This window comes from Macaca fascicularis, chromosome 10, assembly GCF_037993035.2.
Source record: "Macaca fascicularis isolate 582-1 chromosome 10, T2T-MFA8v1.1".
Taxonomy (NCBI): Eukaryota; Metazoa; Chordata; class Mammalia; order Primates; family Cercopithecidae; genus Macaca; species Macaca fascicularis.
The window spans coordinates 66,091,941-66,106,412 of record NC_088384.1 but is presented as its reverse complement, the minus strand read 5'-3'; the positions used below and the strand labels follow the sequence as shown (position 1 = coordinate 66,106,412).

At 42.4% G+C, this 14,472-nt stretch overlaps 1 protein-coding gene across 34 annotated transcripts in view; it reads left to right on the top strand.

The window, feature by feature from the left end:
• Positions 1-14,472, top strand: part of KIZ (kizuna centrosomal protein) — a 133,040-nt gene that overhangs the window by 92,616 nt on the left and 25,952 nt on the right. For 24 of the 34 annotated variants that reach the window (XR_012419089.1, XR_012419087.1, XR_012419082.1 and 21 more), the window contains 2 exons: positions 10,160-10,264; positions 13,819-13,915. Coding sequence is in view for 21 of the 34 variants with exons in the window: in XM_074004641.1 (XP_073860742.1) it covers positions 10,160-10,264; positions 13,819-13,915 (202 nt within the window). In the remaining 13 variants the exon portion in view is untranslated. Of the gene's footprint in view, positions 1-7,267; positions 7,455-10,159; positions 10,265-13,818; positions 13,916-14,472 lie in introns of all 34 variants that reach the window. The other 10 variants (XR_012419090.1, XR_012419088.1, XR_012419084.1 and 7 more) reach the window with 3 other exon arrangements.

Sequence of the window (14,472 nt, the reverse complement as noted above, 5' to 3'; positions counted from 1 at the left end):
GTACGTGAGATTGCTTTATAAGGAAACTTTGGGCTGCTTTAGTGTAACTACACCCAGATGTTATGACTGACAGCTGTTTGTTACAGCTGTTCCTTGAATTGATGAGAAGGTTACAGTAGTAACTTTAGGCGCCCAGAAGTGCTATTCTTCAGTGTGGGATCCTTCTGTGTGTCTTTATTTGCTTTTCAGCCATTTCAGAAGAAGTATAAGAGAAGTATAAGAGAAGACATGGCTGAGGTGAAATCTGGGAAGTCACGGGAGGTTGGGGGTGGGAAGCTGTGAAGTCATATCTTTATCAGAATGAGGGGGTCCTGGGGATGTTTAGCCTGAGAAGGGCACAGTAGTTTTTTAAATATTTGAGGAGCTGCCATATACCAGGCAGAATATTTATCGAGCTTAATTATAGAGCGTAGCTCAGTAACAAAACAACTTTCTAGCTCTTCATTTCAGCAAAACCAAGTTCAGTATCTTCCAGGTGTGAGTGCTTGAACCATGGCAGGAACCATGACTTTTTTTTTTTTTGAGACAGGGTCAGGGTCTTGCTCTGTCGCCCAGGCTGGAGTACATTGTTGTGCTCACAGCTTGTTGCAGCCTCTGTCTCCTGGGCTCAAGTGATCTTCCTTCCTCAGCCTCCCAAGTAGCTGGGACTACAGGCGTGTGTCACCATGCCTGGCTAATTTTTATATTTGTTATAGGATGGGGTTTCACCATGTTTCCCAGGCTGGTCTCAAACTCCCGAGCTCAAGCAGTCTGCCCGCTTTGGCCTTCCAAAGTTCTGGGATTGTAGGCATGAGCCACCTTGCCTGGCCCTGTGGCTCTCTAAAAGAGGCATCGTGGAAGGAATTATTGCCTCTGTGACCCCTGACATTCCTTCTAATGCCAAGGGACTGTGCTTCTTCCTCTGTGCTAATAGAATCCAGTGTGCCAGCATTCTCATCTCATTTCCCTTTCTCATTTGCTTATCACCCCAAAATGGAGGTCATCTTGGCTGAGGCTCCTCCTTAAAGAGTCTGCTGTCACTTTGAAGGCATCTGCTTTGTTAATCATTATTATGGAGCATGCGAGTTTTCTGTGTTTAGATTTACATACAAACCCTCCTGGGCACACACCGATGCCCCACCCACAAACACAGAGTCAGTATTCCATAGCCTGTATGATCTGTTGTTGTGAATATATTCTACCCCTTTTATTAGTCTAGTTGTTGTTCACTGAAGAATCCAGGTGGAAATCAAAGATGAATTTTTGTATCTATAAATGTATGGTTTTCTGTATATAATAAGTACTATATAATTAGATGTATTGATACAATATATATTATATATCATATAATTATATATAAAATCCTTAATTATATTAATTAATTAATACTTTTACATGGGCTGAATCCTGGGATACCAGGAACCACAAAAGATGGGATCCCTGCCCTCACTGAGCCTCCCTCATCTCTAACCTTCACAACAGTCTTATAGGGTAAACATTGTACTCACCCTGCAAGTGGTCAAAGAGAAACTTAGAAAGGTGTCCTGCTCAAGGCCATGTTGCTAGTGTGTTAGATCTTGAATTAAACTTAGACTTTGGGATTTGGGCCCTTGAACTCCTTCCGTTTCACTGCCCTGCCTCTTTTATTTATTTTATTATTTTATTTTATTTTTTTATTATTTATTTGTTTATTTGTTTTGAGACAGAGTCTCACTTCATCACCCAGGCTGGAGTGCAGTGGCACGATCTCGGCTCAGTGCAACCTCTGCCTCCCAGGTTCAAGCGATTCTCGTGCCACAGCCTCCTGAGTAGCTGGGATTACAGGCACGTTCCACCATGCCCGGCTAAATTTGTATTCTTAATAGAGATGGTTTTGCCCTGTTGGCCAGGCTGGTCTTGAATCCTAGCCTCAAGATATCCACCCACCTTGGCCTCCCAAAGTGCTGGGATTACAGGTGTGAGCCACCACGCCCGGCCTACCCTGCCTCTTTTATTTTACCAAAAAGACAGCTGCATCAAGATGTCCGGATCAATTAAACATCAGTGTACATCATAACAGAAGATGGGCTCTGCTTCTGAGAGCAATGATAAACAAAGCTTGCCTTTCCTTTCACTTGGGTTAGGCCTGGAGAGGTGGGCAGCATGCAAGGATTTTCAAATGCACCTCATCCCAAGAGGTAGGCCTTTTATAAAGTGGGGCAAACCTGAGCCCAGCTGGGCTGCTGGGAGGTCGGTTTCCCTGAAATACTTCCTGACCTAATATACAGGTTAGTTTGCCTGAAACACTCAGGCCATGAGCAAAGTGATGCTTATCTAGATTGGGAGAGAAAGTCTGCCTTTTGAACTACTTATATCCCCAAAGTGAAAATTTCCCACATTGACAATTTTGTTTGTATTCACACTAAATTTACCTTTCAGCATTAAGTGAGTTTTAATTTTAGCAGATGATGCAGCTATGCTAAATGTCATAAAAATACAGAACCTAGCACAGTATCTGGCACAGAGTGGGCACTTAATTTGTCAAATGAATAAAAATGGGGATATTAAGGAATTTTCTTAAATGCTTGTTGATTCAGGACAGAATACTATCTCTTTCAATCATTCATTCCACCAGTACTTTTCCCACCCCACGTGCCCATCCTGGCAAAACTAGTCTCCTTAAGCTCCATGTGAAAAGGGCTCTCAGCTTTTATCTCAAGAGGATTAAGCCTCTAAGAATGTCCATTCAGCCTGTCGTTCTTTTGACACCAATTCTCTTGGTCAAGCTGTGTTGAAAGTGGTTGCCTGACTGTGCCATTCCTCATGGATATTCTTTGGCAAGCTGAAATATGCAAGGTAATATTTCCTTGCATATTTCCTAAGACATCCATTTAGAATCTTTCCAGGAGGTCAGCTTAGATTTGGAGGGTGCCACTTGGAGTTCTAGGCAGTGCTTCCCAAAATGTGATTGCTTGAGTTTTACATCAATTCAGAAAAGGGCTGGAAAGATACAGTGGCTAGGTTGTCACTGGTGACTGGATTTATCCTGGGAGGAAAGACTGCAGTGATGACTTTGGGCTCCCAAAGCACAGTGGCATAACACCACTACTACTGAGGCTTTACCGAGAATGTGCTTCACCTGTCCTGCCCCAGAAGCACTTTCCTGACAAGAATCAGTCAAGACATGTTACCGGTTGTGCCTGGGACAGGAAACCCCCAGCTTGTGCCAAACCAGGGGAACCGCCATATGTTGCTGGATTGTCCATTGAAAGTCCACATGGCCCTGTCTCTGTGCCAGGGCTCAGCCTGCTGGGGCTTCACCCATGGAGCCTGTTCCCTGCTACTTGCCATAGCAAAACAGTCCTCATTATATTGCAGGACAGTGCTGTTTATTTAACCTGGTCATTAAAGGATGAAAGGTATCTTTCTGATGGATCTTCTGGACTGGATGCTTCTACCTTCAAGGAGATGAACTCATAAATGCCAGGAGAAATTCTCCCCAGTGGCTCATGGTAGAATCCCATGTAGAGTTTTAGAACATACCCATGCCCCAGCCACACCCTTGTGCAATTATTTCTGAACCTCTGGGAGTGGCTCCCAGGCATAAGTACTTTGTAACACATCCAGGTAACTTCTTAGGTTTGAGAACTATGGAGCAGGGGTCTCAGTTCAAAAGAACCCTTATAGGTCCTGTTGTAAAGCACCCTTATTTTACACAGAAGACTCTGAAAGACGAAATCGAGCTTTAAATATTTTAATAAAATCAGGGGTTGGAGTGTATTATTTTCCTAGGGCTGTTGTAACAAAGAATCACAAACTTAAAACAACAGAAATGCACTCTCTCACAGTTCTGAGAGCTAGAAGTCTGAAATCTAGGCATCAGCAGGGCCCTTGCCTCTGAAGGCACTAGCTGGTGGCTCCTGGCTTGTGGGAGTATAAGCCCCGTCTCTGCCTCTGTCTTCACTTGGCCTTCTCTTCTGTGTCTTTGTGTCTGCTGTTCTTAGAAGAACATCAGAAATGGGATTTAGGGCCCACGGTAAATGCAGAATGATTTCATCTCGGGAACCTTAACTAATATGTCTGTAAAGAACCTATTTCCAAATAAGGTCACATTCTGAGGTTCTGGGAGGACATGAGTTTGTCGGGTTGAGGGGAACAACACTATTCAACCAACTACAGGGAATGAGGATGGACTTCTTCATATTTTACATTTTTAGCATCCAGTTCATCTTCTATATTAATTATTCCTGCACCTATCATAAATAATGGTAAAGATAATATTGCCATTTCTAATTTCTCTCATTAAATAAATCATTGCGTACAAAGGGCTAAAATATACTGTTTTTTAAAAAGCTATTTATATCAATAAAATACAGCTTTCTGACCAGGATTACTCAAGTTGAAAAGTTAAAGGTGTCATGAGGTTGAGAGTTGAAAATTCACCTCTCACGACTGAACAGTGTTAAATGGCAAGCGAAAGTGTTTCAGCTCATTTGGGGAATGTCAGTTAAAGGTCAGTTTCAAGCCTGGAATTTGTTTTCAGGTTTAATTGTTGAGTTGACCCATAGAAATTAGGACTATGACATAAATCTCTATTTTCTGAAGCAGTGCCAGACAACTCATGTGAATTAGGTGGGTCTCTTCTCATGCATCGGCCCTCTTCCGGAGAGTGCAGAGAGCAACCTTGACAATGGAATTTGCAGGCCCAGGTCTATACAGGTGGAGTGGAGTTGATTGCAGAAAGTCGGGACATGAAAAGTGATTCTGGTTATGGACCCAAACTTGTGTATCTTCCTGCCTTTAAAAAAAAAAAATCCTTTTTTTTGTATTTTCAGAATTGCGAAAGCAGCCATTTCCTATTTTCTCTCTCTCTCTATCTCTTTTTTTTTTTTTTTTTCAGAGACAGAGTCTTGCTCTCTTACCCAGGCTGGAGTTCAGTGATGTGATCTCGGCTCACTGCAATCTCCACCTCCCAGGTTCAAGTGATTCTCGTGCCTCAACCTCCTGAGTAGCTGGGATTACAGGTGCCTGCCACTGTGCCCAGCTAATTTTTATATTTTTGTATTTATAGTAGAGACAGGGTTTCACCATCTTGGTCAGGCTGGTCTTAAACTCCTGACCTCAAGTGATCCGCCCATCTCAGCCTCCGAAAGTGCTGGGATTACAGGTGTGAGCCACTGTGCCCGGCCCTATTTCCTTATTATTTATTTATTTTTTTTGAGATGGAGTTTCATTCTTGTTGCCCAGGCTAGAGTGCAATGGCACGATCTTGGCTCACCGCAACCTCCGCCTCCCGGGTTCAAGCTTTTCTGCTGCCTCAGCCTCCCAAGTAGCTGGGACTACAGACATGTGCCACCATGCAATGGTGTAGTTACAGTTTCTCCATTTTGGTCAGGCTGGTCTCGAACTCCCGACCTCAAGTGATCCACCTGCCTCAGCCTCCCTAAGTGCTGGGATTACAGGCGTGAGCCACCCCGCCCGGCCCTTATTTTTATTTAAGTAGATTACTAGGCAAATGATTTCTGGATTCTCAGTGTTAATATTTATCTTTTGAAGTAACTTAAGAAACATATCTCACAATTTTTATTTTATTTTGCAAAAATGACCGAGTTTGCAGTGTCAGCAACACACGTAGTACAATTTGAAAAAACACGTAGGTGTAGAAATATGTGAAAAGTAACAATACTGAGAAACTCAGTGGACAGAGAATATTTTTCAGATTTTGTTTTAACTTCATATAGAAATAGCAATTATCCTTCCTTACTCAAACATGCCCAGTTCTCTGTCAGTTCAAGGTCGGTTTTTTAGCCGTAGTGATAGTATTGTTTGCATCTCCCTTTGTTATTTTTTCTCCGAGCCCAACTCTTTTTTTCATTAAGGATTTCTGCAAAAGCAATGGGCAGATTCCCTGCCTCCAAGACACCCCTTAGAAACTGGTGAACCATGTGTTTGTCTGGCTCTTGTAATGGGGTGTTAAAAGCACTTGTTCATCAGATATTTTCTTTTTATTTGTAGATTTAGAAGTATTTTAGCAGGTGTACATTTGCATATAAAAGAGGAAAACAGATAAGAAGTTGAGGCTTTTTCTTTCTCCTCTCCTCAGCATCATCTCTCTCCCACCTCTTTATTCAGCATGTTTTCACTTTCTTTCTGTAGCTGTTTCTATTTTCCAGACACAAAACGCATATCAAAAAGAAAAAAAAAAAAACAGTCTCAGCGATCCTTCAGCACTTTGCAGAAAGATAGATGATTGGGTTCAGGCAGCTTATGTAACAAAGTAAGGGAAAATACATTTATCTCATGTCATCAGTCAAGAGTTAATAGACAAGGATAGATTTTCACCTTCTGGAGCTGTAGACTGCATGGGATGCCCCTCCTTGCCTTGCCTTACATTTTGAACTACTATATTTTCTACTTTTGAAACTAAGTCTTGACACAGATTTGAATATATAATCAATGCTTGAACAAAGATTCAGAACTGAAAGCTTGAGCATGCGTGTTTGTTTCTGTGTGTATCAGAACATTCCATCTGAAAATGATTGTATTCTTTAGAAATGTTTGTCTAATTAAACATTTTCACTACTCAGTATTTTCTGAGAGTTTAACTTTACTAATGGGAGGAAGTGTTTCCCTGGATTTCTAAGTCAGGCTAGAAAGTGAAACCATTAAAGCAAACACCCAATCCTCAAATTTTCAGACTTACAGTTTACTTGCAGCTGAGAAAACAAAAATCTTTTTCCCTTGGAAATATATTGACTTTGTCCCTACCTTGTTTGTAACAGACTAACTTGAACTTCTTGATTCGTTACTTTTGCTCCTTTATTTGTTCATTCATTTAATAACTATAAATTTGCAGAGCAGCAACAAAATGGAGCTTTTAACTGCTTGGTTCATCACTGTGTTTCTTCTAAAAAATCCTGGGCCTGAATTACCACAAACCTCACATCCATAGCTTTACACTCTTGCTTCATGAAACTAGCGTCCCGGCCAAGTCTTCTGGGCTGTTTCAGGAGGATGTCTGATTTGTTTGAGAACTCCTAAAAAAAAATACACTCTTGCCTCCAGGGTCTGAAACCTGGTCTATTTGATACAGACAGCCCCTTAAAAATCTTCATACAGCTGATGCATCCTCCCTGGATAACATGTTCCAACAACCCTTTCAACAAGAAAGCTTTTCCTGATATCTAGCTTGTATTATTTGGCTGCAGTTTTTCCCTAAGTGTTCTTGTACCACTTTCAGTGAACACAAAAAGTTGCTCACTACCATCTAGTTTCGAGGCTACAAATATGTTCTGTTTTGTCTGTGCAGTGTTTTATTTTTAAAAAGAAGAAAGAAAAGGCAGAAGTCTGGCAAGACCAGGCCCACCTTCCCACCAGGCAGCAATTGGCTGGAGCCAAGGAGCAGCTGTGCTCTATGGACAAGTCATGTGCCTCCTTGCCTGCTACAGGGCAGGCGCTTCCTGCTGTTCCTGCCTGGCCATAGTCACTTCTTGGAGGTACTTGCTTGGCCCCAGAGGCATCTGCATCCGCAATGCCCATCCTGTCCAGTCTGTTTGCAATACCTGAACTTTCCTTCCCTACTCCGACCTTGTTCTATGCAGACTATGTATCCTTTAACCACTTCTAATTTGTTTTAACCAACCCTTATTAATTTTGTTTTTCCTATGTAGATCATCTCTCAGACTTTCATAAATAGTTTTGTGCAACAATTCTGACTTAATAGGGGGGTGATGCATAGGGAGAGCGACTCCAGCTCTGGTGCATCTGATCCTCGGTTGGGCGGCAACAGTGCTAGGCTCTCTGCCCTCTCCTGCTTTGACATCTGTGGTCCTGCCTCAGTGAGTGTCATTCCTCTAGGTGAATGCACTTCATCTTTGTACCTTTTAAACTTCACTTTGCCTTTAAACCATTGGAGAGAGTGCGCACTGGGATTGGGAGTGAGACATGTGCCCAGCAGTCCTCAGCCTGATCTTGCCAGTCCTTTATGACTCAGGTCAGGGCAGCTGCATCCCAAATAAAAACTGCCCAGGTGGGCTTCGGTGACTCTGCTTGGAGAAGGGCCACAGAGGCTTAAGGATGAAACACCAGTGAGGTGATTGGGAAGTGGTGGGCTCTGGTTGAATGGAGCAGGAGAGTGAGCCATCTCAGGATGGGTGGTTAGCCAAAAGCTCCTGAGCTCGCACTCTTCAGGAAGGAAGGGAGGGGGACCAGATGGAAAGTGTGGAGCATAGAAAGGGCTCGTCTTTTCCAGAGTATCAGAATGGTGCCTTGTTGCTAGAAGTGATTTCACTTCACATTGGCAGTTTCCTCCCTTGCTAACCTCAAACCAGTAATACTATCAGCCCTTCTTCTGTTTGGGCAGAATGCTTAATCCCCCCCAAATATGAAATTACCTCAGGACTACTAGCTTGATACTTCTCACAGAAATCCCCTTCTGATTGCCAGTGACACGTTTTCCTGGTTTCTGAGAAGCAGGAGCGCCGTCTCACTGGAGTCAAGTGATTTGCCTTCCGACAATGGAGAAATGAATTTGCAGTGCACAGCTCCAGCTTCCAGTGGCCAGGAGGCTTTGTTTATCAAGAAGCTGCTCCTTTTTTTTTTAAGTTCCCATCTTTGCTCTCTTTTCCTTGACGAAATAAGTTTAATTGAATGTAGAAATAACATGGGGTCATTAAGATCTGGAGTTGTATCCTGAGAGCTGAAAAACTTTTTGGTTGATTTTTATAAAATAAAAACAAAACAGGGCATTTTTACCTCTTTTACACTGATTTCTTACCTTTAGAAATTCAGACACTCTGTCTTTGATTTTATTAATATTGTCCCTCTTTCACAGTTACCTTACAGTGTATTTGAAGTAACACGGATATTAGGATTAGCCGAAGGGCATCACGACACCATCCCATTGGAGCCATCCTAGGACAGTGCGACCAGCCTCACCAGGAAACACTTTCACCCCAGCGCCCCCCCACCCCCCACACACACACATTACACAAAACAGCACTTTCCCCTCTGTATGCACTGTTTCTGACGTTTTCTTTATTAGATTTTTCAAAATACTGGTTTCAGTGACCTAAACTGATTTCACAATCCAGCAATGTTAAAAAAGTGTTGCCTTAGAATTTATTATCTTCAGAGCGAAGAATCCCTGATCTGTATGTATTTTAATTATATAGTATTTAATATTCCAAAGTATAATGTTCATTTTAAGTACTCATTTTTATCTTGACTGATTTTCAGTAGGGCAAGGTAAGTTGTATTTTTATTCTTCAGTGTGATGGTAGTTTTAATCCAGTAATAGGGTCTCATGGTTAAGTCCTTAAATGAAGCCAGCGAAAGCAGGAATCCAACCTGTTGCCAGCCCCTGGCATTGACAGTGGGACTCCTTTTGTGTTACATTGAAGATGTAGACATGGATGCTGTTTTGTTATGTTTGTGCTGAAACTCTGATTCTTCATCCTGCATTTCATCTGGGTGCTCTTGAAATTTAGAGTAATGGGGAAGGTTGTGTCACTCAGGTTCTTTATGTATTTTTGTTTACTGTTTTTCCCAACAGTCTTCCCCAATTTCACTTATAGCAGATGCCATTAGAAGCACTGCATGTCCAAGAGCATCCTATGAACATGAGCATGTGCAGGCTGCCGCTGATCCCTGTGGACGCCTGGCTTTGCTCTCTGCAAACCCGTTCTCGCTCCTTCCCCGTGGCAAGACTTGGTTAGATTTCCTCAGCTGTGGGACTCTGAACTCATCCAGCTGTCACCACCCTTCCTGACCCTCTCCCCATTCCCCCAGCCCTGTCCCAGAGCCCCTGCACTTGAGTGTGAGAGCCCAAGAGCCAGAGCAAAGAGAGTTTCTGAGTGACCTGGCAACCTAGGAAGGCTTGCTTTCTTTTCTGGTTCATTCTGGTTCATTCCTCTACAAGGCCCAGAGGGAAGTGAAACTGTTTTACTGTGATGGTGAACCTATCCACAGACCCACAGACTAGAATTTGGCTGCCTCAAATAAACTCATACAACTTGTCTTTGAGTCTTGAAACCTGGTTTCAACTAAATTGTTTTTATTTTTAGAATGTCTAAAACGTGACAGTTCAAAAAATAATAATTTGCATGCATTTGAGAAGTGTTCATCTCATAGGAAGAATTTTAAAAGCTGCTTTCTGGGCAGTAAAAAATGTGGTATTTCTGTGTTTTTCTTTAATCAATAGAAACAGAAGCCTACCAGTTGCTGAAGAAGGCTACCCTTCAGGATAATACAAATCAAACTGAAAACAGGTTTCAAAAGGCAGATGCTTCTGTGTCACACTTGTCAGGTAAGTAAGAGCAGATGGCAGTGTCCAGGGGCCCAAAGTGGCGGGCAGGGCCTGTGTTCAGGGAAGGGTGGTTATTCTTTTTGAAGGTTTCTGGAGTTTGCTCTGTAACGAGCTGTCACCAGGACAGAATGAGCTAGTACTTTTTTTATCCTTGGCAAACGGACATGTGGAAAAGCCCTTTTGTTGTGTCCTAGACATGTGCTGGCCAGCACGGCAGTGGCCCTCCCAGGCCCTGGATTCTGCCAAGCATGTCATGATAGTGACTTGTCATCAGTGACCCTGGGAAGACACACCCAAATTCCTTCTCTTCCCCACGACTACTAGTGTCTTTGTCATTCAATGGGCAGTGTTGTACTGGGCTGCTTTCCCTCACCAGAATGTTGGGGGATTTTTAGTTATTTTACTGAAAGGATTATAAATCCCAGGAATGCTAAATTTTATTTATTTGTTTGTTTGTTTATTTATTTATTATTTTTGAGACAGGGTCTTGCTCTGTCTCCCAAGCTGGAGTACAGTGGCATGATGGCTTACTGAAGCCTCAACCTACCAGTCTCAAGCAATCTTCCCACCTCAGCCTCCCAAGTAGCTGAGACTACAGGTGCACACCACTAGGCTCAGCTAATTTTTGTATTTTTTTGTAGAGAGAGGGTTTTGCCATGTTGCTCAGGCTGGTTTCAAACTCCTGGACTCAAGCTATCCACCTGCCTTGGTCTCTCGAAGAGTTGGGATTACAGGTGTGAGCCACCATGCGCAGTCAGGAAAGCTAAATTTTAAGCTTAGTTATAGTTCCTTCAATCTAGGATTTTGTTTTAATTGTAATTTTGTTTTTTTGTGCTTTGTTATTGTACATCTATTATTTCCAGTGGTTTTCCTTTCATTACACCAGTTTTTAAAGCATAAGTTACCTCACTTTCCTTTGTGAGAGTAAATGGATTAATACAGAAGGAAATCCACATTGACTTTCTTAGCCACCATGCCATAATTTCACCTAGCAGAATGAACAGTGATTTCTAAATAGCATGTAATTCCCAGTCCATATTCAGATTTCCTGGTTATCTCAAGGATGTCTTCTTCAGCCAGGCACAGTGGCTCATGCCTGTAATCCCAGCATTTTGGGAGGCTATGGTGAGAGAGGTGCTTGAGGCCAGGAGTCCCAAGACCAGCCTGGGCAATATAGCAAGACACTGTTTTTACAAAAAATTTAAAAATTAACACACGTTTTAGCATGTTCCTATACTACTAGCTACTTAAGAGGCTAATAAGGCAAGAGGATCACTTGAGCCCAGAAGTTTGAGGCTGCAGCAAGCTATGATCACACCACTGCACTGGGCAACAGAGCAAGACCCTATCTAAAAAATAAACAAAAAATGTCTTTTTCAGACAGATATTTTTGAGGGACATACTTACGGTCCATCAGACTTAGCTGTATTTGGAGAGCTATTTCCTAGATAATATTAGTGGTTAAAGTCAGTTGCGGCAAAATTCAGTTATTTTGGTGGTTTTGAGGATTTGGTGAGCCACTACATGTTAAGTGCCCAGCACAGTGCCTGACAGTGAAAAGCCCCCTAGGAGAGCCAGCCATTGCGGTGGTAGGGGTGATTTGAACATAGGACATTGTAGTTTACTGAGTTATAAAACAGGGCCTCTGTCCTGATGGAGATTGTCATCACTTGCAAACTCTTAACTGTTTGCTTTCCATGACCTTCTTCACATTTGAGTCATGGAATTTGAATCCAGAGGGATATTAGAAAGAATGTATTCAACACTCCTATTTTACAAATGAGTCCCCAGGAGAGTAACACCTTGCTCAGAGCCTTTCAGCTAGATAAATGACACACATACTTTGGAAAGTGACTCCACACATCTGTTTCTGGTAAGTGTTATTTTCAGTAGTTAATTGGACAAGTGCAAAATAAGTAAATTTGGCTGGGCACTGTGGCTCACACCTGTAATCCCAGCACTTTGGGAGGCCAAGGCAGGCAGATCACCTGAGGTCATGAGTTTAAGACCAGCCTGGCCAATATGATGAAACCCTGTCTCTACTGAAAATACAAAAATTAGCTAGACATGGTGACAGGTGCTTCAGCTACTCAGGAGGCTGAGGTAGGAGAACGGCTTGAACCCAGGAGGCAGAGGTTGCAGTGAGCTAAGGTCACACCACTGCACTCCAGCCTGGGTGACAGAGCCAGACCCTGTCTCAAAAAACAAACAAAAAAAAGGATGAGTAAATTTGACATATAAGTTGTAATCCCTTGGATGTGTATCTGAAATTATGGATTATGGTACTATTAATAACCTAGTACTTAATGCATTTTTATTAATTTGTTCATAAATGAAATGACCCTCTAGGTTATATAGTCAGGCACCCCTAAATTCATTTCCCTTGCCCCATACTCAAAGTGCTCCTGCCTGTGTTTGCTGTCACTGTCATTGTAGTCAGATCCTTTGGCTGCGTGTTATCTTTTACCCTTACTCTCATTCTGATCCTAAGGACTTATCTGAGTCCCAGAGAAAAACAGAAAGTGGACTGGAGGGTATAGGGCAGCTTCACAGTGTTGTTAGAAGTAGCAGGGATGGGAGGTGGTGGTGCACTCTGCGCTCAAGGAGCCCACCCCAAATCTAATGAAGAAGCAGTGCATGTTTCACTTACTTCTGAGTCTGTGGACCTGTCCTGAGGAAAGCTTCTTAAATAAACCTTGAGCCTTAGTTTTCATGTCTGAAAAGACCTCCTCCTGGTAAGCATGTGGACACCCTCTTTGGGCTGAATGTGGACACATTTTTAAAATAATCACTTTGCTGCAGAGTGTACATGCAAGCAGGCAGATTCCAGGTTAGAAACTCAGCAAATGCTTTCTGCAGAGATGCCCATGCATGCTGTGTCTCTGATTGTGACTGCCAATTAAGAAGCAGACCTGTAGCAGAAACATCCAAGGCTGAGAACTCCCAGAAGGCAAAGGTCAGGGGTTGCCCTGCAAACTGGGGGCATTGTGGGAATATCCAAGTATCTGGCTCCAGAGAAAGAGGTGGAGTGTGCATCCTCCTCCTCAACCTTTGGAGGCTGGTAAAGAGTGGCCTTGATGATTTTCAGTGGAGATTCTTTCTCCTCTATGGGATGGAAAATAGAGGATTTTACAGAGGGGCTTAAGAGTGGATAAGGTGGGTAACTGTTATCCACGGGTCTCAATTATTTCTGAGCCCTGGTTTGCTACCCGTGTGTTATAACAGTGGGAATTATCCAGTGCTTTGTGACACAGTAGAGATCCATATGCCTACATGTGCATCTTGGTCATTTAAAATTGAACTCTTTGGATGATTTCAGTTTTCACTTTTTGTGGCTACTGTTTAGGTATCACAGGAAAGCGCCCCACTCCCTTTCAGTGTTCTACCAGCATTTCATTCTCTGCCTCAGAAGCTCCCTTGCCTTCTGTGGCTTGAACAGTTTCTTCCTCTGCTGGCATTTGTTTCACCAAACTTACTGTGAGGCCACTTTATTCATTTTGTCCCGTGGCTGCAAGACAGCTAACCCTCACTCTCCATGTTTACGCTTATCACAGGTTTGAATATTGGCAGCGGTGCATTCGAGACAAAGACAGCTAACAAAATTGCGTCGGAAGCTAGTTTTTCATCTAGTGAAGGAAGTCCTTTGTCAAGGTAAAGTTGTGAAAGCCTTTCTGAATAGCAGCAACAAGATGAGAAATGTCACAATGCAATGAATTAAACTCTAGCTGCATATTATTTTGTTGTGTGACTTGGAGGGTTATGGTTTGGGTTTTTGTTTATCTAAAATAACAGTTGAAACTTTAGTCTACCTTTGAAAATATTTGCACCAGAGCCAAGTATTGTTTTGCAGCTGTTGTTTCCTTGGTTTAAGACTCAATTGACACCTCAGTGAACCACAAATTAGCGTCTACAGCTGCTCGCAGTAGGACTGCTTAGAGACCACACAATGGACGTTGTCAGAAAAAAGGGCAGAGAGAAAACATCAGGCCTTAAAAGAAATAAAGTGGCATGTTTCTTCTTTTTGTGATGGCTAATATATAAACTAGTAATTGCTGGATATTCATTTTTATTTTTCTCTTTTTTTTAACCAAGTATTTAGGCTAGATTATTCTTTCCTTTTTAATACTTTCTTGCTTATTTTCCATAAAGAACAAAATTTATCTCTTCACATTTGTCAAACTGTAGCACTCACTTCTTGTAAGTTTTTT